Below are 26,802 nucleotides of genomic sequence, written 5' to 3' on the forward strand. Positions count from 1 at the left end.
TAATGGATGGAATGGATTACATTTTAAAAATTATCACATATCACGAGGCATTCATTATGTGGTACGAAACACTTAGAATATAATTTCATATCTGCAAGTAACAACATTTATAACTTGAAAATATATTCGTAACATTTTTCATATAACACTGAAAAACTAGGTGGATAAAAACTGTGCGATTCAAATTAATTTAAAAAATTTTTGACAGTGAATACCAGATAAAATAAAAATCTTTGTTAACGGTGACAGTTCTCACAATTGACTTAATTATAACCTCATTTAATCTGCGGTTAATTAAATATTGATGTAAAGCATTACGACGACTATATGGCCGTATCTATGATAGGGCCTGGATGCGAGAGCGCTTGCTTTCTCTCTTGAACTGCGGTGACCAATTTTCTATACGGTCCAAGTGGCAGGCCCAGGGATTTCAAATCGCTTTCAGTTAGCAGCATGAGGGCGTCCAAGTCGATTTGTTCGTCTTTAAACTTCTGTACATACTGAGACAGTCCCCACGCGATGAGGAAACGTTCCAGGGACGCGTAGCCCGATTCTTCTACTTCACCTTCCTCGTCTGACGTTATTGTCGAGCTCCCTGAAAGTGTGAAGAATGTATTTAATAATAACGGGTTTTAAAAATATTTCACTGGAATTTAACGTAGCCAGCCCTGTGCAACAACGCCAGTACAGCAGGAAAGAAAACAAGATTTGGAAAGAAATGTGATGGACAGTAGAGGAATAATAGAAGATATTGAGAAGGATGAAAGAGAATGTAGAAATTAAGTCATGTGGAAAAATTATTATATTAAAATGTCCCTGTCTACTAACGACACCGGAGTACGAGAGGCCTCAAAGCGGAGTCATTTATAAAAAAAAACACAAGCACAGCGAGGATTAGACTAGACTAAAATTTATGAAAACATTTGACACAAAAATTTTGTAGATGTTTGCTTACTATAGTAATTTATTTAAAAAATACGGTAATTAAAGTTATCTTTTCGCAACAGTTGAAAATAAAAATAAGAAGGCATATTTGGTACGAAACAATATTTCAGGTGGAAAACAACTTAGTTTAACTTTGCTATTTCGAGCTAATTAAAAAATTTTAACTTAAAAAAATTTCGACCCATGTATGATTATTATATGTATGTGTAAATACACACACATACACATATATTATATATATCTTTGTGTGTATATACATACATACATATACATATATATATATATATATATATATATATATATATATATATATATATATACAGGGACAGGAAAATTAACACTGCTAATTCATGCGGTTTTGTTTGATAAAACTGTAGATAATCCACTGTCAAGTATTACTGTTGGTCTACTGTAACACTTACCAGAATGTACGGAGTTCCACTCTGCGGGCTGGTACGCGTGGCGCGCTAGCGAGCCTGCGGACCCGATGGACAGGTCCTCACCCGGGCCACCCGGTAACGCGCTGAGGGTGGCTGTTATCGAACGTCTGTACGTAAACAATATCATAAGATTAGTAGTATTTTAATTCACCCCTCCCCCTCTGATTTTGTCAACATGGTTGCACAACAGCGCTTTCTCTTGTGATGCTAATATTGTTGGCCACCTCCCACAAAACAATCACATCAGTCGGCATACAAACGGCGCCGTACAAAATAATTCAAAACCAATCGGATGGTAGGAATAGTGGTCGCTTTCTGTATTACACTGACCACAACCCCCTATCATTCTAGATAGTAGCGTTGCTTGCTTTTCTTCTGCCACTTCTACTACTAATACTTTTCGAAGTGTTAATAATGTTAATCTGGTAATAGTACGGGGCACGGGGGGTTCTCTGAGTACCTCCACAGGTTCAAGCTCTAGGAGGACCCCTCGTGCTTCTGTGAACCGGGCGTGGGCCAGACCGTGATCCACCTTGTGGCCCAGTGTCCCGCATTCGGGAGACTCCGGCTCGAATTCGAGTGCCGGTCTGGCGTTAAAATAAGGGAGGAGACAATAGCCTCCCTGATAGGCGAAAAAGAAACTAGGAAAGAATTCCTCGGTTGTTGCAAGAAAATAGTTAAAAACGTTATACAAAAAATAAAAATCCAAATATACAATAAGAAATGTGATAAAATAAAACTCAAATGTGATATATAATGTATTATAGAAAATAAGTAAAAATGTAAAATGTAATAAGAAAAGAGGAAAGAATGATAGATGCACAGAGCAAAAGGGTAAGAAAGTAGAAATGTAGCATGAAAGATAGATAATAGACCGAAAGAGAAAGTAAAATATGAAAGAAGAGAGTGAAAATAAAAAATCATGTGATGATGAATTGCAAATAAAGTCCCTGTCCCACCATAAATAGGGGTACGAGAGGCCCCCAATAGCGGGGGTCATAAAAAAATCAGGTAATAGCAACCGCACGTCGAGGGTCGCTCGTTCTCTCTCGGGTAACCTTTGAGTCGAACTCTTAAAAGGGTACAATCGAAGAGTGTGTGCTCCACTAAAGGTGGGAGCTCCTGAACCTTGTCACTATAGTATATAGCAAATAGTATGTAGTGGCATGAGCCGAGGCTTTACCAGAGCCATTAAGCTTCGCTACCTTAATAGAGGCTGAAGGTATAATAAATGATGGGTTTCCGCGTCTTTCCTCTCTTTAACTTTTAGGGCAATTTAGCTCCTATGGGCTGCAAGCCCCTAGCAACGATCATCATTCCAATATAAAGATATTTACAATAATTCACGCGCTTGAGAAATTATAACACATTAAACTTTTTATAACGGATATAACAGTGATGTATTTTAAGTACCTACGTGAGGGTAGATGTCTCAATTTTGTGGCAAGCCCAAAACATCTGACTGAATGTGACATTGATGAGTCATTTTATATAAAGAAAAACCAAAAGTATTTTACTCCACCAACTAAATAATTAATTTATATACATAACATATTACATATAGTTTGGTTCATGCTGCGTATATGTTATTTTAGTATTTTACTATATATAATATGTTATTTTTTTTTGTCTTCAAGCAACATTCATATTCTTTATTCCTTATCCCATTATTGTTCTAGGCGGAAGAGAAAATTTGTATTTCGTAATTAATATTTATGTACTTAGGTATTTTTGTTAGAGATTTGTGTAATGTAAAAATTCTTCGTAGCAAATACTTCTTGATGATCTTACCTGAACGCCACACTCCCAAAGCCAGGCCGGTCGAAGATACTGGCGGGTTCCTGCAGGAGCACCTCTTGCCCGATGCCACTGTCCTCACCCTGCGCCGCTAGGAAATCAGGCTGGCTCGCCGACCTGAAAGAAGTTACATTTTTGTCATTATAACGCAATTAAATGAGTATCCATGTATTCAAGCAATAATGAGGTTACACATATTTTTAAAAAATAAAATAACGTATATTTTGTCTACTAGCCAGGATGTAGAGATGTGCAGTGGTGTAAAGTCATCATTGAGTAACTTCAATGCTGAACATAGATATCAAAGAATAAAGAAAACTTGTAGACATCTGAATGACAAAGAAAATATTTAATTGTCATAACCATTATTTTATCTTAATTTCGATATTATCCTAAAATATAGATTAATTTACAATTATCCATTATTTCTAGACGATAGATTTAGCTTTGGTGATTTAAATTTCCTAGGGAGTCGCAGAAAATTAAGCGTTGTGTCAAAAAGAGGGATGGTGAGTTTAAAAAAGTCCCAAGTGACATATTTTATGAACGGCCCCAAATTTGTTACCAATTTTACACAATTCATTACAAAAATGCTGATCGGCGTTTTCGTACTGGTGGTAGCTTACTATTTATAATGTTAAAATAATTGACGATTTAAGTGTTTGCTTATGCCTACTTTTATAAAGATAATTTAATTTTACAGTGAAGTAAATTCTAATAATAAACCTATTAACAAGCGTTTTTTGCTATTTTTAAAAAATTTAATAATAGAGGATTTATTTATACAATTGAAACAGTTGACGTTCTGTGTACTAATGGGGGGTACCTGGTGAGCGTGGACTTCTTGGGCTCCGTGTCCGCGAACACGTCCGCTACGTTGGCTCGCTGCTGTGGTCCCGCACCGAAGGTCCCCACGTACATAACCTCGGAGTCGCGACGCAACCCGCTCAGTGACGTCACAGAGCGCCGTCCCGTGCGCTCCACCTCGCCAACCTGCCACCGGTACAATTTAACAAGGAAATGAGGCCGGATCGTATATCACTTGAAACGCCAACCAATGATCACAATAAATAATACATGGGCTGCATTTTACAATTTTACAACATTTTACAACCGTTCAAATATCAACCGGCCTTGTAGAGTTCAGCTCATGTATCAGTGGTCGCTTACCCCTGATCATTCTGAATAGAAGCGATAGTAGAATTTCTTCTTCAGAGCGGAAAGCGTTAGTTCCGAAACGAAACCGACCAAGTTGAGGTTGGGACCTCTTGGGCGCCTTTGTATCGAAATGCTAAACGGGTTTTATTGACAATTGCCAAGCCTGGATCCCCTCGACGGGCCTTTGAGCCTTTTGAATCTGTCATGGAGCAATCTAAGATCTCGGTGACCTCCCAACGCGTTGAAGCTGTAGTATGTAGCGACCCTAGCCGAGGCCTGGAAGCTTTTGTGTTTCGCTGGCTTAAAAGAGGTTTTAGGCTAAGTGGCACCCGCGAAATATTCAAGTGCCACTTGGGCAGCAGTGTAAGTCCAGTCTGGATATTAAAATAAATAATTGTTTATCGTCTACCCTGACGTTGTACCGCCAGAAGTTATTGAATAAATTAATGTAACATATTTCTCAGACATCTCTTTATACATTGTCATTAGAAATAGGTGCCAAAGTTGTTACATTTTTTAAAGGTTTTACACATAGAAGCTATCATGTGAATACATATGGTAAGTATTTTGTAGGTGATAAAGGAAGAGTCTATAGACTTGGTAGGATAGGGCGTATCACTACTTAAAATCAGTTGGGTTAGCAATTTATTAGCAATAAATTAAATTTGCTAATCTAACCTTAAAGTCGTCATTGTTAGTAGCAGTGTTCTTCCCGATCGTGCCGTTTCTTAGTTTGCTGGCGAGAGCTTTCTTGTAGACTGCACCGCGACCCCGGGCGCCCGAATTCACTGTGCCCACCAGCGCGCTGTATGTTGGCCGAGGCTGCTCATCCGCCAGGAGGTTACCTAAGGTAGAACATAATTCGGCTCATTAATATTGTTAATGATAGCTCAGCAATAATCAGCATTTATAAACGTTTGCACACACATCATAAATAGCTTATTATCACATGACGTAGTAGTAGTACTAGTAGTAAGAGCAACAACAGTCGTAGTAGAAGTAGAAACAAACAGATTTCCATAACTAAGTATACACTTAAAATAAATGCCAAAGTACACACACGTGTTTCATTATCAATTACTATTATTTAGTGTTTTAATTGAAGGGATAATGTTATGTATGTAGTTTATTATGTACTATTTCAACTTGTAGGTTAATTTCGAAAAACATTAAACTTCTCACCCACACAAACAAAACATTAGATACGTAAATTAATTTTTTGACATACATAAGTAGACGTCTCGCAGTTGCGCTGCCCTTGGTCTATGAATATTCCTATATTTAATAATATGCATAATATAAATGAAAGTCAACAAGACTTGCCCCGATTTCTCTAATTTACATTTCGACATCTTTTACGTTTTAGTAAAAATAAATAAACATTTAAATAAGATAAACAAATCGGATTATATGGAAGCTAGTTAAATTCACTAAAAGTTTGTTTGGGAATTAACTGAATAATATGTATTTTTTGAACCTTTAATTAAAATCCATTTATTCATACGTACGACGTATGATAAATAATAATTGCAATAAGACACCTCTAGAGTTTACACCACAGATACTGAATTCATTAATTGTAAGAAGAAATTTGTGTCAATAAAATCTCTTTAGTGTTGAGACGACATAGCCGAAACGACTCAATGGTGTAAGTAGTGCAGTGATGTACGCTGTGGGTTAAATTTTTCACGTACCTTGACTTGTGGACCTTATCATCCTTTGCTTCAACGCCATTAAAACATTGCTGGGTCTATGAGGCATGGTGGACACTTCCTCATTGTAGCCCTGTTCCCATTCTTTTGCAAGTTTCTTAAGTTCCTTCTCCGCCATCACCTCGGCTTTGCTTTGTCTCTTCGCGTACTGCTTTTGCATTTTCTCATGATCTTTCCGCGCTTTCTCTTTTAATGATTTAGCCTTTTTCCTTAAAAAAAAAAAATTCCAAATTATTTATAATATTTTTACATATTGTCTAATGGCAGACCTAGTGCCTGATCGGCATTTAGTACACAGATATAGATAGCAAAAGAGTACAAAACTATATATATTATTTGTATGTGATAAATACTATATTTATTATTTAATATTAAGGGTAATAAAATAGGTATATATATCTATATATATGTATACACATACCATATTATATACAACTAGAGAGGTTTTAGCAATTCTTTCGCCAATGAGTCTCGAAATATCGTAGAAATTTCGAGGTTGAAAAAACGTAATAAAAATATAGTTATAAAAAAGAAAAATAAAAAAAGATAAAGAACATCGTGATGTACCTGTAAAAATAAAACAGCGAATGATGTACAGATATTGACATTCCTCCGTCCGCAGTCGAAGAAAGTCGACAGCGCACTAAACTTGTTCGTATGTTTCTCTAAATATGCAAACTGAAGTAGCAGTGGCCATATATGTCGTGACGAACGACAGATGGAGGAGGAATGTATGAGAGTTGAGACCTGTTTAAGTCGAAGATCAGTGGCGCCCGCTAACAAAACTGACTACCTAAGAACAGTTGTCAGGAATGGGTATATGTAGAGATTGAAGGATTCCATGGTGCACACTTCGAGCCTCATTCGCAAGTTCACAGTCGCTCAGTGACCCTTAGAGATCATTATGGATTTCTGTATGAGATTAAATCAAGGATAAGTAGATCTGTAGAAGAATGAAAGTAACTATAGCCCAGCGAAATGGTACATAGAAATGGCACTAGGCAGGTCACATAGAAGAACTCATGCCCTAGTAAGCGCAGCGTAGAAACAAGTTTGTTTGAAGACGCTGAACCGATACTATTGAAAAGCTTTATAAGAAGCCTATGTTCAGCAGCAGACGTCAATCTGTTGACATGATGATATTTGAATGTAGGCTAATAAATACAAAATGAATTGAGATTCCTTAGTGATAAGTTCATGATAACAACGGCCTGTAAACACGTTCTGTACATTCTGAACTTTAGCTGATAGATGCCACTGCAAGACACAGGTTTCCCTCAAATATCCTTATAACGACCGCATCCAGCTACTTCTTGAGACCTTGACTATATCGTAGGTTAACACAGTGGGGTGCCTACCCACGCCGCATCTACCAATTCAAAGTAGCCACACGAGAAGCTTTCGGCTCCAATAGTCGGTTGTGCCTGGTGGTGCTCGTGTGTGCCTGGTTCATAGCCACTTAAGACGATTAAATCTTCGAGTTACGTCGGTGACTTTAACCGAGGTCCCTTCTAAAGAAGAACCCTTCTGCCGAAATCTTTATTCCTGCTTTAACCTCGCAGCGAAGCTTCGATAATCTCGATTGCTTTCCAGGTGACCTTGTGCCTGCTTATAAAGACCATCAATCTTCATCATTCGTTTACTTTCAATACTTACTTGTCATTATTCTCTAGTTTGCCGGTGACCTGGTCGAGGAAGCGAAGGATGTCCTCGCGTCCGTTAATAGCGGCCAGCTCCTGCGCGGTATGTCCGTCCACGTCGATGGCGTAAACGTTCGCACCGAAGTTCACCAAGAAGGTCACGCACTCCTTGTGTCCACGCGCCGCGGCCAAGTGCAGTGCCGTGTTGCCGAAGTAATCCGCCTTGTCGGGTTCTCCGCTGCAATAAGTAGGAATTAAAAATAAATAAGTGCAATCTGACTGACGATGACTTTTATACCAAATAGTAACAGACGACGTACGGGTGAGTGACAACACAGGAAGAGCTATACAACAGATATTATACCAATAGATGATGAGATGGGCAGACGACTTATACATTAGATGATATAGCAGTAGATGATGATATGAGCGGTCGATTGATTGACGACTTGCGTCGATTTAGCAGAGCCCTAAAACAGATGACATACCAGTTGGTACTAAAAAAAAATTATATTTATGGGGTAAGGGAAGGTAGCCTAAGTTATATTTTATTACATCAGTTTTCTGCCAGTACAAGTCCCATCAAAGTCGGTCCGGCCATTTCAGATATAAAGCCGGAACAAGCGGATCGACAGATAGTCAAAAATTTAAAAAATGTTGTTTTGGTATATGTATATACATATATATTTATATGTATGTAGTAAAAAGCGGTTATTTTAATTCTCCCAATTTATTTGTTTGCATAGATTAAAATTGGTGTACTATTTTCTTTCGTCACTAATAGAAGCATTAATAGTAAAACGCTAAGTATAGAAACGTCAAGACGTGCAGACTGCCTCAAATATCTCGTGTGCGATTTGTAAATCGTGTTCATCCGTCTTGCCGCTCACATACTTCAGGCAGTGACAAGCTTTTCACATTACAGGAATCTGCTCACTGTAACGTACCATGACCGTAACAGGACCGTGTCAGGAACGTAATAAAGCACACTCTATTTCTATAATAGATCCGTCTCGTTGGCATAGTCTTGTAAGTACTATATATGGTACTTTTGATTTGGTTTTTTCATATAAGTCTTATTGTGGTGTGTGGTACTTATTACATATGGCGTTGGACAAAAGATGTATCTACCGTCAATAAGTTGTAGTATCATATAGATTTTAATGAAATTGTTGTTTACTTATACAGGGTGTTTGGTTGCACGTAAAAGCTTTAATAGGGTGAATGTATAGCTCATTCGCTGTCCATTACATGGTACAGCCTAACCAAAAATCAATGGTTTCATAAATATTAAAAAACGTAGTGATAATATAGTAAAAGACTTTTTAAAAATTGTAATAACGATATATCAAAATGAATTATTGTTTACTCTCTCAGAAATTTTACTGTTTTCTTATGTAGCCCCGGAGGGTGTGGCATCGGGGGCTTCTCGTTTCCCTATCTTATTTATGTGACAGAGACGTATTTTTATTTTTTTTTCAAAAAATCACTATCTTTTCTTTTTTTTCCATACTCTTCAGTCATTCTTCACACAATCTATCTTTTTTCTACTTTTTTACTTACATTCCCAATTCTTCAATTTCTATCTTTCTTTTCTAATTTTTACTGTTAGAAGTTATTTGTCTGTCGTTAAAGAAAAAATAATGTAGCATATTCCAGAGTAATCACTTTATACAGGTTATGTGGAAAGAGATCTAAAAACCTATGTCCTTATGTAGAAAATAGATCTATTATGGGGTAGGTTTAATGTATGTCGGTACCGTGATACGGCGTTTAAGTAGTTTTATAGTATGGTTAAATATTACTTTACTAATTATACATGTAACTGGCTTCTCAAGAGGTCAGTCTTAAATTGATATTACGCACACACAGTCATTGAGTAATAAAGGTGAAGAAAGTAAGAAAAATCATTAGATAACGCTTGAGAACCGGCGCTGTGACCTCACGCAGCGGGTTAATGAGCTAATTCAGCGTAAAAACAGCTTAATTCATTACGACGAAAGTGAAATCACTGAGAAAAGGGATTGAAAGGCTGTGCGTTTTTAGTTGTAAAATGACATAATAATAACAGGTGAATATATGTACATGTCCATTTAAATTGCTACTGATTATATTTACAGTAATAACTTGAAATAACTCTTTTCATAATTATTATATATTCTGTGTAAAATTGCAAAATAATTGTAACGTAAGACAAAATGACAACATTTTTTTTATATTTTTTTACATTATAACATGGTTGCACAGACTTATTAAGACTAGGGGCCACTCGGGTAAATCATGAACTGATGGCGGGCCGGCCGCCAGAAGTATAGGTAATAAATTTGTTCTGGTTTTATTCTAGAATAGAATTCAATATTTTTCAAATGTACGAGCGTATTATTTTTGCTGTCGGCGGGCCACCAGTATTCAACCAGCGGGCCGCGGTCTATGCATCCATGCATGAAATGAAAACTTTATATCACTATCATATCAGCTGATAAACGTGACGTCACGATGACCCGTCTTGCACTGCCCGCGACCTTGTTGTCGGTCCTCCTAGTGGGTGGTTTACACACACCGCGTCTTCCAGTTCATGCCAAGCGAGCGAGGAGCAGTTAGTATAAAGATATGTGAAGGTTTATTATATTAATTAAGATGGGTTATTTCGTCTCTTGAATAGTCCAATCTGTGAGACCAGCTGTTCTCTTACAGGTGTTACTCTTACAGGTGCTCTGTTCTCTTACAGATGTTACTTGGTAGACATAATCGAAATATTGCTGTCGTACACTAGTAAACAAGAATCGATATATTTCATTTTAAATAACTATGTAATTATTGTTACATACTGTGGGTTCTTTCGAAATGAAACACTACTGGTTTACAAGAAGTCCTTTATTTATAAACCAGATGGTCACCCTACTTTAACACAAAGTATACTTTCGCCTAGTCTAAACTACGCTTCCAAATCATTTAAGAAATCACTGTCCAAACAACTTAACAAATAGTCACCCTGTATCATTGATCGTAGATCTTAATCTTATAGCTCGAAAAACAACAATTGTCGTCATGGGGAGTACACCTATTTATACTACGGACAAGGTTCTAGTAAGTTCGAGATAGTACTCGGGTAGAATTTCAGAGACCCGTACATAAAAATAATAAATAACTTCAAAGTCACGCCTGTTCTTGATCCTAGGGTTCATATTTATAAGGTTCCGTAAATCGCGCTTTGTAACATTATTAAAATTATTATAATTAAAAACAATACTGATTCACCAATTTCAAAATCGGAATCACTTTATTGCTAAGCAGAGTGTTTCAATTACTGTCACTATGAATCTGCTTCTCGCCTCGCAAAAGGTATATTATTAATATTTGTTATAAATATTAAAATTTCGTGTTCAAGCAGCCTTAAAAAGGTTGCGCAGAGCCGGAGTTAATAAACACCACACGATATGCAATAAAAGACGAAGCGACGACATGCGGTGTCTCGGAAAATGTATTGTACGGTTTTTATGGGGACGTCACGTGTGAAAGTGGCAGTGCAGTGTTATGGGCGTGCATTTAAAACCAAACCAAACTAACTTAAGGGCGTCCTTAATATTTATATATCGTGTTTTCAATAAAATCACTTTAAATTTGTGTCCAACCAGTGTAATAATATAATTTTAAAAATGATAACTAATTGATATTTAAAGCAATAAACAATAACATTATTATTATATTGTATTTTTGACTTTGTAGTTTACTTTTTATTATCACTGTACCTACAGTACCAATTTTTTTACCAATACGTACACACATACATTATTTACATACATTTATGTATAAATATAAATATATATATATATATATATATATATATATATATATATCTATATATATATATATACACACACACACATATATATATATATAAACACTAACGTTCAAAAACTGCAAAGGTATTTTTGTACAAAGTACAGCTACTTTCGTTCAGTTAACAATTGTTTCTTTATTTGTTAAGAAAATATGTAAAAATAGAATATTTTTTTTAATTACTCAATATTTATTTATTATTAACGACTTTTATGACTATGACTGTATAGATTATCATAAATTTACTGCGAACGAAACGTATGGCTATTTCGTAGTGTCATCGTCGTCATTTCAGCCGTAGGTCGTCTAGAAGGTCTGTCCATAGATTTTCAAAAGGACCGGGTGACCGTCTCCTGACGATCTTAACAATTGGCAGAGAAATTTCCACTTGCGGCGATGTTGGCGAGCTTACAATCGCTTTAAAAGCCATTCTCGAGATTTTTAAAAGAGAGATCGAATCATCAATGAAGAGATGAACAACCGACATGGCCCTGTAGATCGGAAAGTTAAAGTGCCAGTGGATAGACTACATATCACAAAACAGATGGCTTTAAGGTTCTGGAGTAGAGAATACCCACAAAGTGGACAGATGATCTGACTGGTCTTATTGAAAATCTTTCAGGAAGCTTATGTCCAGCAGTGAAAAATTCTGAAATAATAATGATGATGAAATATCATCCTAAGGTTGTACACGTCACGACCGTCCAGATAGAAAATAACTGAGAAATAGAACATCTTTTGAAAGTTTAAATCGCATGACATCACCTTATTGGTAAAGGACTTCTCTGAAATAACAGGTTGTCAAATATCTCCCTTCCGCTTTTTTGCACTTTATTCAATAATTTATAAAAAGTTTTACAGTGATCGGATTTAGTTCAAATATGCGCCGTTTTGTTCGATAATCTGTTTCCATCTAGACGGTAACTTCATAATACCTCCCTCGTAGAAGCCCCCCTCCTTATTTGCGAAGAACTCGGACAGCCACTTTTCACAAACCTCATCATTATGTCAGTGTTCGTACGTTGAAAACAGTTTAATATTAATAATTATCGTAATGTTTGCAAGTGTAATTGTAATTATTACCAATTTACACTTTTAGATTACAGCGAAGAACATACTTGATATTTAATTGTTATTTTATGATTCATTATGACGTTTGATAATCGCCGGAAGTGTTTTATTGCAGCGAAGATAAACGGCGCATGTGACGTGTATTAAACACGTTAATAACTATAATTACTAACGCTTTGTATTATCACTGCTTTCATAATTGTACTAAAATCACCTATAACCGCGGTATGATAAATCGACATTAATTACCGACGGAACAGATATTTTTATTATTTCAATTTATCGTTATTCCAGCCTGTATACACGCAATATATAGATATTCTACCCCATAGATTTTCATTTACATCTGTTGGAAGAGGTGTTTATTCAATGTATTCCAACGAAATTAAACATGTTTGTTTAACTTATAGGTGGATGTCTTGCGCTGCTCTCACCGGTCAGTGGTTTCGTTCCAGAACCCTTCTCCCACAATCACAAACTCCGGATCCTAGTGGCCGGTGTTCTGTGCTTTGTAGTTCGCCCCCTGCCACTTTCACTTGCCAATTCGATGGACTATATCGGTTACTTTCGTTCGTCTACGGTTCTTTGTATTCCTGTTTTGATCTAATAGAGAAATCCCGGGCATAGCTCTGCCCATTTCTCGTTGAGTGACAATTATAATTTTTCAAGTCGATGGCAAACTAAAATTTTGTGTTATTATATTTTGAACGAGTTATGACTAAATGTGTTAGTCAAGAACACCACTCAGTGAATTGGAATATCTGATAATACGTCAGTAATTAATGTAAGTTTTACTAATAATGCCTTCTACCTTATCGTTATTTAACGACTAAATAACATGTACATTTATCAGAAAAGTCAGATCATGGTAAATATATGGCAAACTATAATAAAGTAACTTCTGTTTTTGAATAGCTTCCTGCAAACAAAGCTTCAAGAGTTCAATTCGATTTCATGGCTTGGTTCCAACTGGACAGGCCTCTTGTAACATATTTAATGCGAACATGGAGTTTGTACGAGATATGTTCTCAAGGAAAGTCATATCTAATAGTGCCTTTTAGTGGCTCCCACGATGCCTAGATTTGACGCCATGTGATTTTGGTTATTCGGTCATCTCAAGAAGTCATTTATCAGTAATTCTCCGAAAACAATTGGTGAATTAACGCAAAAGAGTCTAAAAGAAAAGGCGGCAGTTCCAATAGTTTAAAATTGCAAGAGAGTCTATGATAACCTTCAGTATCGTTACGAAGATTGTTCTAGAACATCTGAGCGAAATCTCGGCAATGTAATTATAAAAAAAAAAAACCAATTACATTCCTTCCATTGTTTAATAAAAATATGTATTCGATAAATTATAAGTATTATTACAAATTATTTTTTAAAAAGTGGACTTAATTACGGCTCACCTTATATTACTCAAAATATTGAAATATAGTGAAGCGATTTTTATTATCTAAAACGTTCGAACAAACATGTCAGTAACATTTTAGAAAAATTATTTTGGTTTTTTAAACTCTAAAAGAATATAATAATAAGTTGATTATTACATCATATGTACACAGAAAATAGATGAAATTATGTTATTATATATGCAATAAGGATTCTTTATTCAAAAAAAAAACATTAACAGACGCAGACAATATAGCTACACAATCTTATCGAGTATTATTTGATTATATATTTCTAACAACAGTCAGAACATACTGTCACTTATATTTTTTTAATATGTTACACTTATATGAATTAGAAGTTAATGGAATGCGGCCCAAACCCTGCCTCAATGGAAAGCTTTAATTGCGAGGTTGATGGTGTGATTATAAACGGTTACTTGCTAAAGATTTGTGTGCAACGCTTCGTGTCGGATCTTCAAAAAAGATTATATGTAAAAAGAATCGCTAACGATACATTATCTTTAATTATTTTTTAATATTCTTTTACAAATTATTATTCGTCCAAAACCATTTTTGTTTGGTTTACTTATCAGAATTTCATCATCATCATCAGTTGATGAATCTTATGCGAGGCATTGCCTCCCCCAAAGATGGCCACGATACGGTTTTGCCCTTGACTATGTCGTAGGTCTACCAAGTGGGGGCGCGTACCCATATCGCGTCTATCGGTTGATCGAACCTTATGTTCCGTCCACTGCCACTACAAACGAGCAATTCTTCGAGCGACGTTGGAAACTTTGGTTCTTCTACAGTTCTACTCATTTTTTATTCGATCTCGCAGCGAAGCTCCATTCACAGTCCTCTCCAGTACTCTGTGAGTGACTTGAGTGTTCTTATAAAGCCCATAATAAATGACTATATTTGATATTTGTAAGCCATCACCGGCAACACGTATCGGTACTTAATATAAAGATACTTACCCTCTGCCACAAAGCAAGCGCAGCGCTGCAATGTGTCCCTCGAACGCTGCCCACAGAGTGGGCGTCATGCCGGACTCGTCTTTGTTGTTGCATTCTTTGCGTGTGGCCTCTCGCAGCACGTCGAGTAGGCCATCTTTGGCCGCCCTGAACACAGAACAGTCAGTTTTAATTACTTTATTGTTGCGAATGAAACCGCAAGAGTAGCAAACAGACGTAATATGCTCTTATGAGATGTAAAGCTCTTTAAAACAATTGAAATAAATAATAATTACGTTTCTATTGTAGATTCTGTTTTGGGGTTAGATTTTATTTGGTTAGTTTAAGCCTCTTTTGAAAAATTAATTTCGAATTAAGCGGCCTCCCAATCCGCTGTAATATTAGTATATAGCGGTCCAAGCCGAGGTTCCTCCGGGAGCTATTGAGAGTCGCTACCTCTTTCATTTCCTGCTTATGAAAGATGAATTCAGTAAGCAGCCGTCGCTGGAAAAGATATGCGTGTGTAAAAATGTTCCCGTGGTCCTTGCGTACAGCCATGGTGAAGGAGCGTCGTGGAGTTTAGTTGGTGCAAGTTCGACTAAACAGTCGTGGCAAGGACGAGTATTTAAAGACATTTTTTTCATGTAAGTAAAAACAAAATGCCTTTTGTTAAATATGAGGACTATATCTGTGTTTTGAACAACAAAAAAATACTGTCTCCTTAATTAGTAGTATATAAATGGAGTACACATTTGGAATAGCGAAATATCTCTTTTGGTGTAGTAGTATAAATGGACGGTACTGTTATTGTGAAACAAACCGCACTTATTGTTTTATTTCTATTGAAAATCAGCTTAACTGTGATTTTTTTATAGTTTATTTACATTATGCTTGTTTAACGCCTAGGTTTAGCGTCGATAGAAATATTGACTTCAGAATTTCGAAGCATAATTTGTTCCTATTGCGCAGAACTGAAGGCCGCAGGGAATGTCAAACGCAGCGCAGAATGTCCACCCGCAAGAAGGGCAGAAATCTTGATAAGATCGTCGGAAGACGCTGTATGAAGGCCAATTTCAACTGGGCTTATTGGAAATCTGTGGATGAGCCATAAGGCTCTCTACTGCACATAGGTGCAGTAAACCCTACGGCTAAAATGATCATGGTGATATACGTGGCGGTGATGACCGGTTGACGGCAAAAGAAACCTAACACAGAACTTAACGACCCAAATGATTTAAATAACGGATATCGAATGATTTAGCTAGTCTATATAGTGAGCTGTGGTGTCCCAGTGGACAGAGACTTACGATCGCGCGTTTGATTCCTGGGATGCAATCATATATAATTGCCACTGCTTACAAACAAGTTCCCAGAGGATGGGCTGCAGCGTCCTATGTGTATCATAAGATCATTCTGCCACAAACTATGACTTTAATGGTGATGATGTATTAGGGGGACCTGAAAGAAATATTGTTTCTGTCTACATATTTTACAGAAAAACCGATTGATTTTTACCTCTCGGGCATTGAAAATTTGTATACTAGATAGCAAAAGGCCTTAACCTTTTGCTCCTTCTTCTTCTATCCTTTTGTCATCTAGTATTATACATAATATTGTTGATTGGAAATAAGAACTTGTTAAATATGAAGTCGTGGGAATTTAACTTAAGAAAGCGACCTTATTCTCTGTTGAAGTACGTGTTTTTAGCCCGAAGGCTTTTACAGCTTCATCTGAGATGAGTTCAAGGAGCGGAAGGTTCCGTGAACTTAAAAAAAGCGACATTACTTTCCGGTACCCCTAATATATGTTCTTATAATCTACTGCTTTAATTATAAAGCAATGAAACTATAAAACGAGATAAACTGAACAATGCTTTTATTTATCGATATATCGATAATAATGTATGAAAAATGTTGTCACTATGTACATACATCCCAAATAATCAACTCGCACAAAGTTATAAACCAGAATTTGAATATAAAAAAAAATTAAAACTTAAATGTTAACTTTCACTGCACAGTGATCGGCAGCGGGCGTGCGAAATGTTCTAGCTATGATACATTAAGTCGGACGAACAATGCCACAGGCCGTCACAGTTTGCAACTACAGGAGAGCATGGCGGATGAACAATTGAACTTGTTACGTCACTGCGGTGTCGTACGCTAAACTATTTCAAGCTCTTTTCAATAACTCCCTCTAATCTTTTTTAGATATAAGAAAACAATATTTATTTAGGTATGTAGGTAGATAATATGTTTTATATATTAGTATGTTTTATACTTTTAACCGTACATCGTGGTTACCTCCTGTACAAATCATAATTACTCCAGTAAATTTTATTACTTTGATATTGTATGTGAAATTGATTTCGTTGATGATCCTTGACGTATTAAAAATTTACATTCAGTCTTCATTGGTTAATAATAGTTGACAAATGTTATAAATCCAATTTTTTTAATCGCCTTAAAGTGTACAGAATAAAAAATCATTTATGTTTGACGATGACGATATTCTATATAAAAACTCCTTAAGTTTTCCTGCCGTTTATTTCTGTTAAAAACAGATTTCTGTTTAACTGTACTAGCTAAATCGTTGTCGTCGCTTGAAAGATATCTATACTTTAATCTCCGCGATTAGCAGGTTGGTTGGCGTTCGCAGTGTGGTATCATGGTACGCAGACGACGCTGCTGCCCATTCTCTGGGAAATTGTTTGTGAGCAGTGGCAATTCTATATAAAGTGTTAATCATATAAGATTGTATCCCAGACATCGAACCCGCAACCTACGATTAGAATTTTAGTCCTCGACCGCTGGGTCATCATTGCTCACTAGATAGATTAGCTAAATCATTAGACCAATATTATTTAGATTCTTCGGGTCGTTAAGTCTATGTCTGTGTTTGTTTTCTTTTGCCGTCAACCGGTCTTCACCGCGGCGTATACCATCATCATCATGATAGTCATAGGAAGTTCACTACTACACGCAGACCTCACCCACAGATTTCGAATAGAATCGGTTGAATAAGGGTTTCTGTTGACTTAGTGGTGGAGGTTTTCCGCTGCGCTTGCCGGTTCTTTGTCTCCATTCCTCAATCTTGAGGCTTCAGCAGCCATCAGTTCTGCGCTCTACGTGGCCTTCTCACTACTAAATTACCACTCTATTAGTTATTTATTTTAGTTTCTTTTACTTACAGTTCAGTTTTTTTTATTTCAGTAAACCTGATACGATCTCGTAGCTTAAATCTCGAGCACAGCTCTGTTTGTGCTCGCCATATAAAAATATATGCGCATTACTGTTTTCAGTTTGCATTAATTCATATTATTACGGTGTTGATGTCGGTGATGATAATAAATGTATCGATAAATTAAATAACATTAAATATTTTTATAATTCCAATACATGTGTAGTTATCATTTGCGGCGGAAACTTAAAAAATTCAATTATCTGTAACGATAACGCTGGTATACGTAGCTGAATCGGCATTCGTGATTAAGCGATCGATTCGCAATTGTTGTAGATTTATACAATGTCTACAATAATGACACAACAAAATAACTATTCATTTGAAAATTGTCTTTCTTTTCATAAATATGCTTGTCGTCTTCAATGGTATTGCTTGGACGTAATAAAAGCATTTTAATTAATATTTTAGATACGTTACATACTATCCAAACATTCAATGCTTTCAGATATAATAAACAATGTAAGAAAAGGCGTATCCAAAATACGTATCGGTATTTATTTAAATTAATTATCGTTTATTATCTGTCTCTGAACTTTGGATTACCAGAACTTATTGACCTTTTGCATTCATTAAATAAATGTGACATATTTCACGAGTGATTATACAGAATCATTATAAATAAGTAAAAGCTTTAATACTATATGCTAACATATAATATATACATTCACCTTTCTACAGCTTTTAAAGCTATATACAATTACCCAGTATAAAGTTTTCGTCAACGTTTGACGCCTATTTATAACTTTTACAATAAAATCCTGGATAGTGTGAACATTACCTTACTGAAGTGAGCTTCTATTGGGTTAGGTTTTAAAAACAATATCAAATTACGTCCTTATGCTATATGATTTCATACGAGATAGAACAACTAGAAAATTGTGTTCGCATTCATTATTAAATAAATACTTGATTTTACATTATTTCAAACAACATACATATAGTTCCGCCGAGTTTCTTTCTCAGATCTAAAATATTTATCATCCGAACAGGTGATAGATTCGTCTTGACGTCAATAATAAGTAATTGCGTCGTATTCTTCGCTAATGGTGATCGTGACTCTTTTGGAAATTGTGTCGCGTACTATGTTAAATATATAGGGCATTAGATCGGTTGAGATATTTTACATTTATGCCGAACTGTTCTTTTCTTTGCCTAATTGCCTAAAAGTTACAAGGATTACCTAAATTGATTGAATATCAAAGCATCACTATCATTGGCAATAAAAGAAACTAGTACAACAGTAAATATTGCGTTTTCCCCGGCAAGTACCGCCGCTTCTAGGTCTATGAAACCTTTGTTATGCAAAAAGCCCAATTAGAGTTGCCAGTGCTATTGTACCACGCAACTGCCTAGCAACCTGACACCTGGCTTGAAACATCGACAATCGATATATCGATAACGACTTCACGCCCATTACAAATGGTTTCTAAACCGACGGCAGTAAAGTTGCAATTAGTCTGCGTGTTGCAATGTTATTTCTACCCTCTTTACAGCGCGCATGCAGGCGTGAAGGTGCGGGTTTGAATCATTTGGTATTGTGACGACGAGCTATTTCTAATTTTAATATCAATTTCGCAAAAAAAAAAGGGAATTAGATAGCGTTAGTTTGCCTTTTAATTTAACCATATTATATGAAATAAAGATTTATCGAATAATCTATGTTGTTTGAAACAATAGGTTAATAAGTACAAAACGTAATATTAGGTAATTGTAACTGGTCATTGTACATATTTGCGGCTCTAAAATAGCATGTACACTACATAAATAACATTGTTGCTGTTTCAAAGCTTTTAGGATATGCTATAAATATCGAGACGTGTCTAGAAGGTGGTATAATTCAGAAAAACGAAGTATATTTTTTGTGTATCGCTGGCCTTCTAATGCAGATGTAAATTCCTCATTCTATTTGAAATTATTGACAATAGAATATAGAGTATACTATACGAATAAAATACGTTATGCGAAAGATACCAAGCGAATACGCGTTCGGAGAATTAGCTTCAGTAGTGTTTTGTTAAAAAAAGTAATGACAGTTTAGCTAACATTACTAACATGATTTTGATCATTACAAAAAACAGTTTCGGAAAATTTTCTTATATTATAAAAATTTAACAACGTCAAGAAAGATTTGAATCCTTTGTGACGCCGCTGAGATATTTACATTTACCAACACAAATCAAATGTTCGTTAATCTTAACAATAATTTTATAAAGTTTATGTTTACACCGAAATAATTGATTTGTAACTTAATATTAAAAAAAATATTTGGAGGACATGTCCAGCAATGGGCGTCTTTCAGCTGAAGTAATAATGAATTATCACTACATATTTTACAACGCAATCACGCCAACACTACTTACTGCGTCATATAAATGTAAAACTATAAAGAAATCTAAGCTTTTCCGATAGCGTGTTGTTCAGTTTTCACCGCTCCAAACCAAAACAGTAAGCAGAGTATCGCATTTCCTCATACAGAGACAGGTTAGTCCGGATGTCACTGGAAACTTATCGTCTCGCATTTCTAAAGCCTTGCTCACCCATTTTACGACTGTTTGCATATTTATTCTGATTTCTATTGTACTAATATGATTGTCACACATAACCTATAATCTTTTGCTTGAGAAATTATACGCAATACGCATGAGATGAAAGGGTAATTACAGTGCTTATGCCATTATAAATATATTTTGTACGTTACATAACATATCATATAGCTTATCTTGTAATGTATTTGAAGGATAGAGTAAAAAATTTTTAGCGTATAACAAAGTCATTTTCTAAATATATACGATTCATTCTGTCCTTCTATACGACTTATGAGAGTGGCGTTTTATTTTTTTTAAATAGTTTTCAATCTGTGTATATATTGGTTTTGATTATAGGTTATGAACTTTCCATTATAAAAAAATATTCGGATAGCGGGCATTACAGTTGGCCGCTGGAGCCTCAAGGTCCTGGAGTGGAGACCATGGACCGTCAAGTGCAGCGAAGGACAGTCCGTGGAGGTTTAGTCGCAATAAATTAAAATGGTATCTCTTCCAAAGCGTAATCTGGGAACACCAGATTTCATATGACATTGCATCCCTCGGAAAAAAAGTGAAATGATGTTTTTCGTTTATTACATGAGTTAATTACGATAGTACATGAATGCACAGACCGCGGCTCACATGCGGCCCGCCGGTCGAATACTGGTGGCCCGCCGACAGCAAAAATAATACTCTCTCTCTCGTACATTCGAAAAATATTGAATTCTATTCCAGAATAAAACCAAAAAAATGTAATTACCTATACTTCTGGCGGCCGGCCCGCCATCAGTCCATGATTTGCCCGAGTGGCCCCTAGTCTTAATAAATCTGTGCAACCATGCGATAGTAGATAGTAAGAATGCTTGCCTGCCCGAATTTCTAGTAATCGTTATGAGTAATAGCGGAGCATAGTGTGGCAGTGCGTTGAACCAGAGGCGGCGCGCGAAGCGTGTCTCCTGCCACTTCCGGCGGGTGAAGGGCGCGATCATAACATTGGCTCAGGGTTACAGCGATTGTTTCTGCGGCAGAGTGATTAGCACTTCCGACATCGGCACTTCATTGTCCGCTCTTGTGTCCTTTTACATACTTCGTGAGAAAATGTTTCGTTCAGATAATATTATGCGTTAATAACGCATTCAACGTTTTCGCTATTGGAACCAGATATCCAAGAAGTGTTTTTTTATTTGAAGAATCATTTTGTGAACGAGCGAATGAGATGAATTAATATAAATCTTTGCGCGCTAAAACATCGACTGATGGTTCCTTTTGTAATATATGTATCTACAAATTAATAACTCATTAAATCCATAAATAATTTTATATGATTTTTCGTTGAAAGAAAACTCTTCTATGATGATAAACGGTTTTAGTCTACCACGTTGGCGCAATACGAAATCGTATACGTTTTTTGGAGGTAGTGGGAAACGTATTCTTAATACGTAATTTTACGTTTTTGACAAGGAAAGTAAGACACGAAAGATATTTATCACAGTTGTCATAAATATCTTTCGTGTATTAAAAAGTACACGTGTACTTACTAATGACTGCGTATTTCAATAATACAGCGACAATTCATCTGCCAGTGTCCGAATTTAAATATAATATGATACATAACTGGCCATTATACAATTACGAGTAGCGCTCTCATGCTACAATGAATATCACATTTCTTGCCAATTTTTGATACCAGGATATGCAGGTTTGCTCACGATATGTTTCTTCGTATCGCATGCAGAAGCTATGTTATATAATGTAAACAGTAGTGCTTTTGTGATAGCCCAGTGGTACATGGCTGAGACTTGCAATCGAAAGTTCGATTCCCCCCAGTATACAATCTTATGTAAATAACGCTTTGTGCATTATATACATAGGCTTGCCACTGTTCGTAAATAGTTTCTAGAAGATGGACAGGAGCGTCCTCTGCGCACTATAATACCACACTGCGATCGCTAAACCGCTTTCTAAGCGTGGTGATTAGAGTGTCTCTAGTCTAGCAATGGGTGTCTGGACTGAAAGAACTAAGATGTGCTTTTGAAGAATTGAACCCACGACTTACTATTGCAAGCTACTTTGAAGGTTAACTGCTAGTCTAATTAGAAGTCCAAAGCGCGTATAGTGGAGTGCTGACCACATACATGTCATATCGGTATGAATCTACTATTATGATCGCAAGTACTTATTTGCGGGTTTGAACCTAAATTTTTTATAAGTAACTTGAGGTCTTCTTCGGGAACTTTGACTCGGGCTGTTATATCACATGGTTTTACTGTATTAGGAAAACGTCCAGTTCTTAGATCGCTTAAGTGGGAGTTCCACCTTTGCATCCGTGGGGAACTTGGCTTGAGTTGTTATTCAATATGTTTTTAGCATTCAGATTCAAATGCGCCCGAGAAGGTTGAACTTCGATTTGGTCGGTTGCTTTTGCCTTGTTAACATTACCTATATGTGGGCGGTGAGACAGGCAAAGACGCAATTTACAAGACTTACACGAGGTAGGTGATTAGTACTTACACACGAATTCTAGTTGAAATGTTTAAACTTTTGTTTAAAAGTTTGTTAAAAACATTTTAATTTAAAAATTATTAATTTGGTATTTAAAGTTGACTACGGGTGAATTTATAAAATAAGTAATAATTTATTTTAAGACAAGTAACACACGTTATCACAAATGGCGCGAAAGATGAAAATATTTAAAGCTGCTCATTTTAAAACAAGTGCACCGTAATAATGTTCCGGACGTTTCACTTCAAACGCAAAAACACTAGACATCGGACAAAAAATCCGAATTTTAAAATTCATAAACAGAATTGCATTTGCATTAATGATTATGACGTAGAAAGGTATGATTCTTTCAACCGGAGATTACACCAACTGAAGTCCTTTTTAAACCAAAATATAATAGTATTATTTTATATTAGCTACCTCGACATACTTTGTACTGCCCGTGTAAAAATAAGTTATATTTATATTACTTACATTATACTATGTTATACGTACTTATATTTCAGATCGAACACTTTATTGATTGATTAAAAGTGAAATAACTAAATACTTTTTTGTATTCCGTACACACTGGCCGACGCAGCTATAAAATATATTTGCAGCATATGACACGCACGAAGATCAAAGCGAACTGTCAAACGCAAAAGTTTTAATAGTAATTAAATCTTCTAAATTATTATAATAATTTTATTCCTACCAGAAAAATTTTGGTTTTATTAATCTTTTGTAAAATTAAGGCGTGGCTAATAGAAATAGGGATTATTTTTTTATAAACAGTCCTTGATTAAAACAAAGAAAACTGTAATTTCTTTTCATGCAATCATTTATTACATATTTTTTAACATCATAACGTTAAAACGTAGACTATTGTGTTAATTTTCTACGACGTTCGTTTTTTTCGTTTCGTACGAAGTCTGGCATAAACACTGTTATAATTAAAAATTAATAGTATATTACTTTTGAATTTAAAATCCGTAATTTTTATGACAGTCTTTTTTAATTCGCGCCAATACATTGTAAAATATTAAAATGGCGTGGGGTGAGAACCGAATCGCTGTGGTGATTGGATTACATAAAGTAGGTATAGTGCCAAATAAAAATTTTAAAATCTTCAATAAGCTTGGAATTAAATTAAATGTTTGTGCACCGGACTATTGATAGGTACATTGAAACCTACTCTGTTTGTGACAGAAAAAGATCTAGCCATCCATGTTGTGTTCGTACGACAAAAGGCGATCAAAGCAGCAAGTGAAAGAATTCGAAGGAATCCTGCTCGAAAGCATAAGATTTTATCTCGGGAGATGAACATAGCACTAAGAACCATGTCACGTATTTTTAAAGCAACGTATGACTTGCAGCAATTAAGAGACGCACTGGTCATTTCTCAACTGATAATTTAAAAAGAATAGGGTGGTAAAATTTTGTTTCCGGATGAGAAAGTTTTTACAATTAAGCAATATTTTAACAAACAATGACCTTGTTTATGCTGAAAACTCACAAGAAGCTTCTCAACTACTCAACAGACGACAACGTGGGCATTATTCGACTTCAGTGATGATTATGTGGGGTGTTAGGTATGAAGGAGTGAGTGAGCCACATTTTTGTGATAAAAGGCTCAAAACATCTGCACAAGTAAGTAATGTTTTCGATTCTACAGAAGGTAGTTGACTTAACCACACCATAGTCAATGACTAAGAATGGTCTTATTTGGCGCCGGGTCATAAAGCCAGATCCACCCAACCTAGGTTAAGAATGGACGTTCCGGGTTTCGACAGGCCTGAAGACTGGCTGTCATCTACTCCTGGTTTGAATCCACTGGATTATGATTTATGGTCAGTTTTAGAGAGTAAGGCTTGCTCTAAACGCCATTATGTATTTTCCCATAGAAAAAGTGAGTGATGCTATTGATTACTGACCTCAACGTTTAAAGGATTGTATTGCCGCCAATGGAGACCACTAACAATAACCAATAATATTTTAATGGTTTTACATTAATGTATTAAACTTACACACTGTAAAAGTAATAAATGTTACGTATAAGAAAAATGTTTTCCTTTGTAACAATAATTATGGCAAGACTAAGTACGTACGTTACAGCATTACATCTTATTTAGCTTTACGATGGTACAATTGCAGATAGAATGCAACCCTGAAATGATAATATTGCACGGTTGATGTATTACGTAGCTGAGTAAAGAATTTTTTGTCATGGATTAGCTCTGTTTGATCGTTGGCATTTACCGCTTCACCGGGTGTGAATTGGGAGAGCGAAGAAGTCGTTTACTCTACTTATTTCGACGAATTAGAAAAATAATACCTGCGCCATACTGTAAGAAAGAAATGGGTGCCATGGTGGAGTCCTGGGTGGTCTAGTAAATCAATCTAACTAGTATACAATAATTTGTGATTGAATATAGTACGTCTAATTTTCGGAACTTGACGCCAAAAATTACTTTAAGATCAAAATTTTTAATCCATCAATTTGTAACAAACAAGGCTGGATCAATTTTCATGATTAAGGTGTTTTAGGGTTTGTCTTCGAAATAACTATTAAAATGTAAGTATGATAAAAAATAATATAAGGAAAAATTGCAAACATCAGTATGATGTTACAAAAAAATTATAATTTTATGTAAATATATAAATACGAAATATAAGTACTTATTCATTGACTGTTGTGCGGAACGAAGTTCGCCAAGACAGTTAATTCTGTTTATAAAAAAAATCCAACATATTTGCGATTTATAACCTAGTCTAGGACTGTTAGTGTTTCTTAATTTATTGTTTCACTGCTTTGCTTGGCGGTAAAATGTCTCGTGTTTTAGTAATTGCTATCAAAGATATAGCAAAATTAGCTAATATTCATAAAAACTAAGTTGACTTCCATCTGTTGCTCTATATTCTTTTTAAAGCAACAAGATTATCATAAAATATATTTTTGGCACTATTATATTAACAATACATAATTTAGTTTTTTATATTCCAGGTAATAAAATAGTGCGATATTTGTGTGATTACTTAAATAGTTATATCCAATTTATTGCCGTAACATATAGCAGAAATTAGGAATAAAAATATTGGAACATAATCCAACTAGTTAGCAAAATCTATATTATTTTATGTTATAATCATTATTACAATCTTATCTATTCGTAATTCACTAGATATGTTCAAAAGATATAAACAAGAATAGATACCAGTGAAATCAAAATACTTACTTGTGAAATCTGTCAGTAGTCATATTTTAACAAAATTGTTTAAAAAAGTCAGTTAATTAAGGTCCAGAACTAAATGCTTCAGTTTCATAAAAGTTTGTTTAACTCATTTTCGGCGAATTCACTTTCTGAACAGCGCGAAATTGATAATACGAGAAAGTATTTTTTCACACTTCACACCTCAATACTTCTAAAACTTAGTTAATTTATCACATAATTTGTTTAAACATAAATACTGTACCGGCGAAAGTATACTAAATTGAAATTATGTTCAATTATTTGTTTTTCTAATTGACACAGGTGAAAAACACATTCCACGCAAATATTTAACAAAATAAGCCAAAATCGACGTTAACCGCGCTACGTT

At 35.5% G+C, this 26,802-nt stretch overlaps 1 protein-coding gene across 2 annotated transcripts; it reads right to left on the reverse strand.

Moving 5' to 3' along the window:
- Positions 1-26,799, reverse strand: Sans (SAM_USH1G_HARP domain-containing protein Sans). Of its 2 annotated transcripts, none has more exons than XM_068775679.1 (9): positions 26,439-26,799; positions 14,975-15,118; positions 7,709-7,930; positions 6,035-6,261; positions 5,019-5,185; positions 4,009-4,175; positions 3,177-3,299; positions 1,368-1,492; positions 1-595 (listed from the first exon to the last, which is right to left on the reverse strand). In XM_068775679.1, exons 1-9 carry the CDS (start codon positions 26,459-26,461, stop codon positions 324-326), a joined length of 1,470 nt encoding a protein of 489 aa, XP_068631780.1. In that variant the 5' UTR covers positions 26,462-26,799; the 3' UTR covers positions 1-323. The 2 variants fall into 2 exon arrangements, with proteins under 2 accessions (XP_068631780.1, XP_068631781.1); XM_068775680.1 differs by lacking the exon at positions 26,439-26,799 and adding an exon at positions 16,902-16,988.
- Between the last annotated feature and the right edge of the window lie 3 nt (positions 26,800-26,802).

Source organism: Battus philenor, unplaced genomic scaffold (assembly GCF_028537555.1).
Source record: "Battus philenor isolate CCGP_79_NKW_IND1 unplaced genomic scaffold, ilBatPhil1.0.hap1 SCAF_9, whole genome shotgun sequence".
Classification (NCBI taxonomy): domain Eukaryota; kingdom Metazoa; phylum Arthropoda; class Insecta; order Lepidoptera; family Papilionidae; genus Battus; species Battus philenor.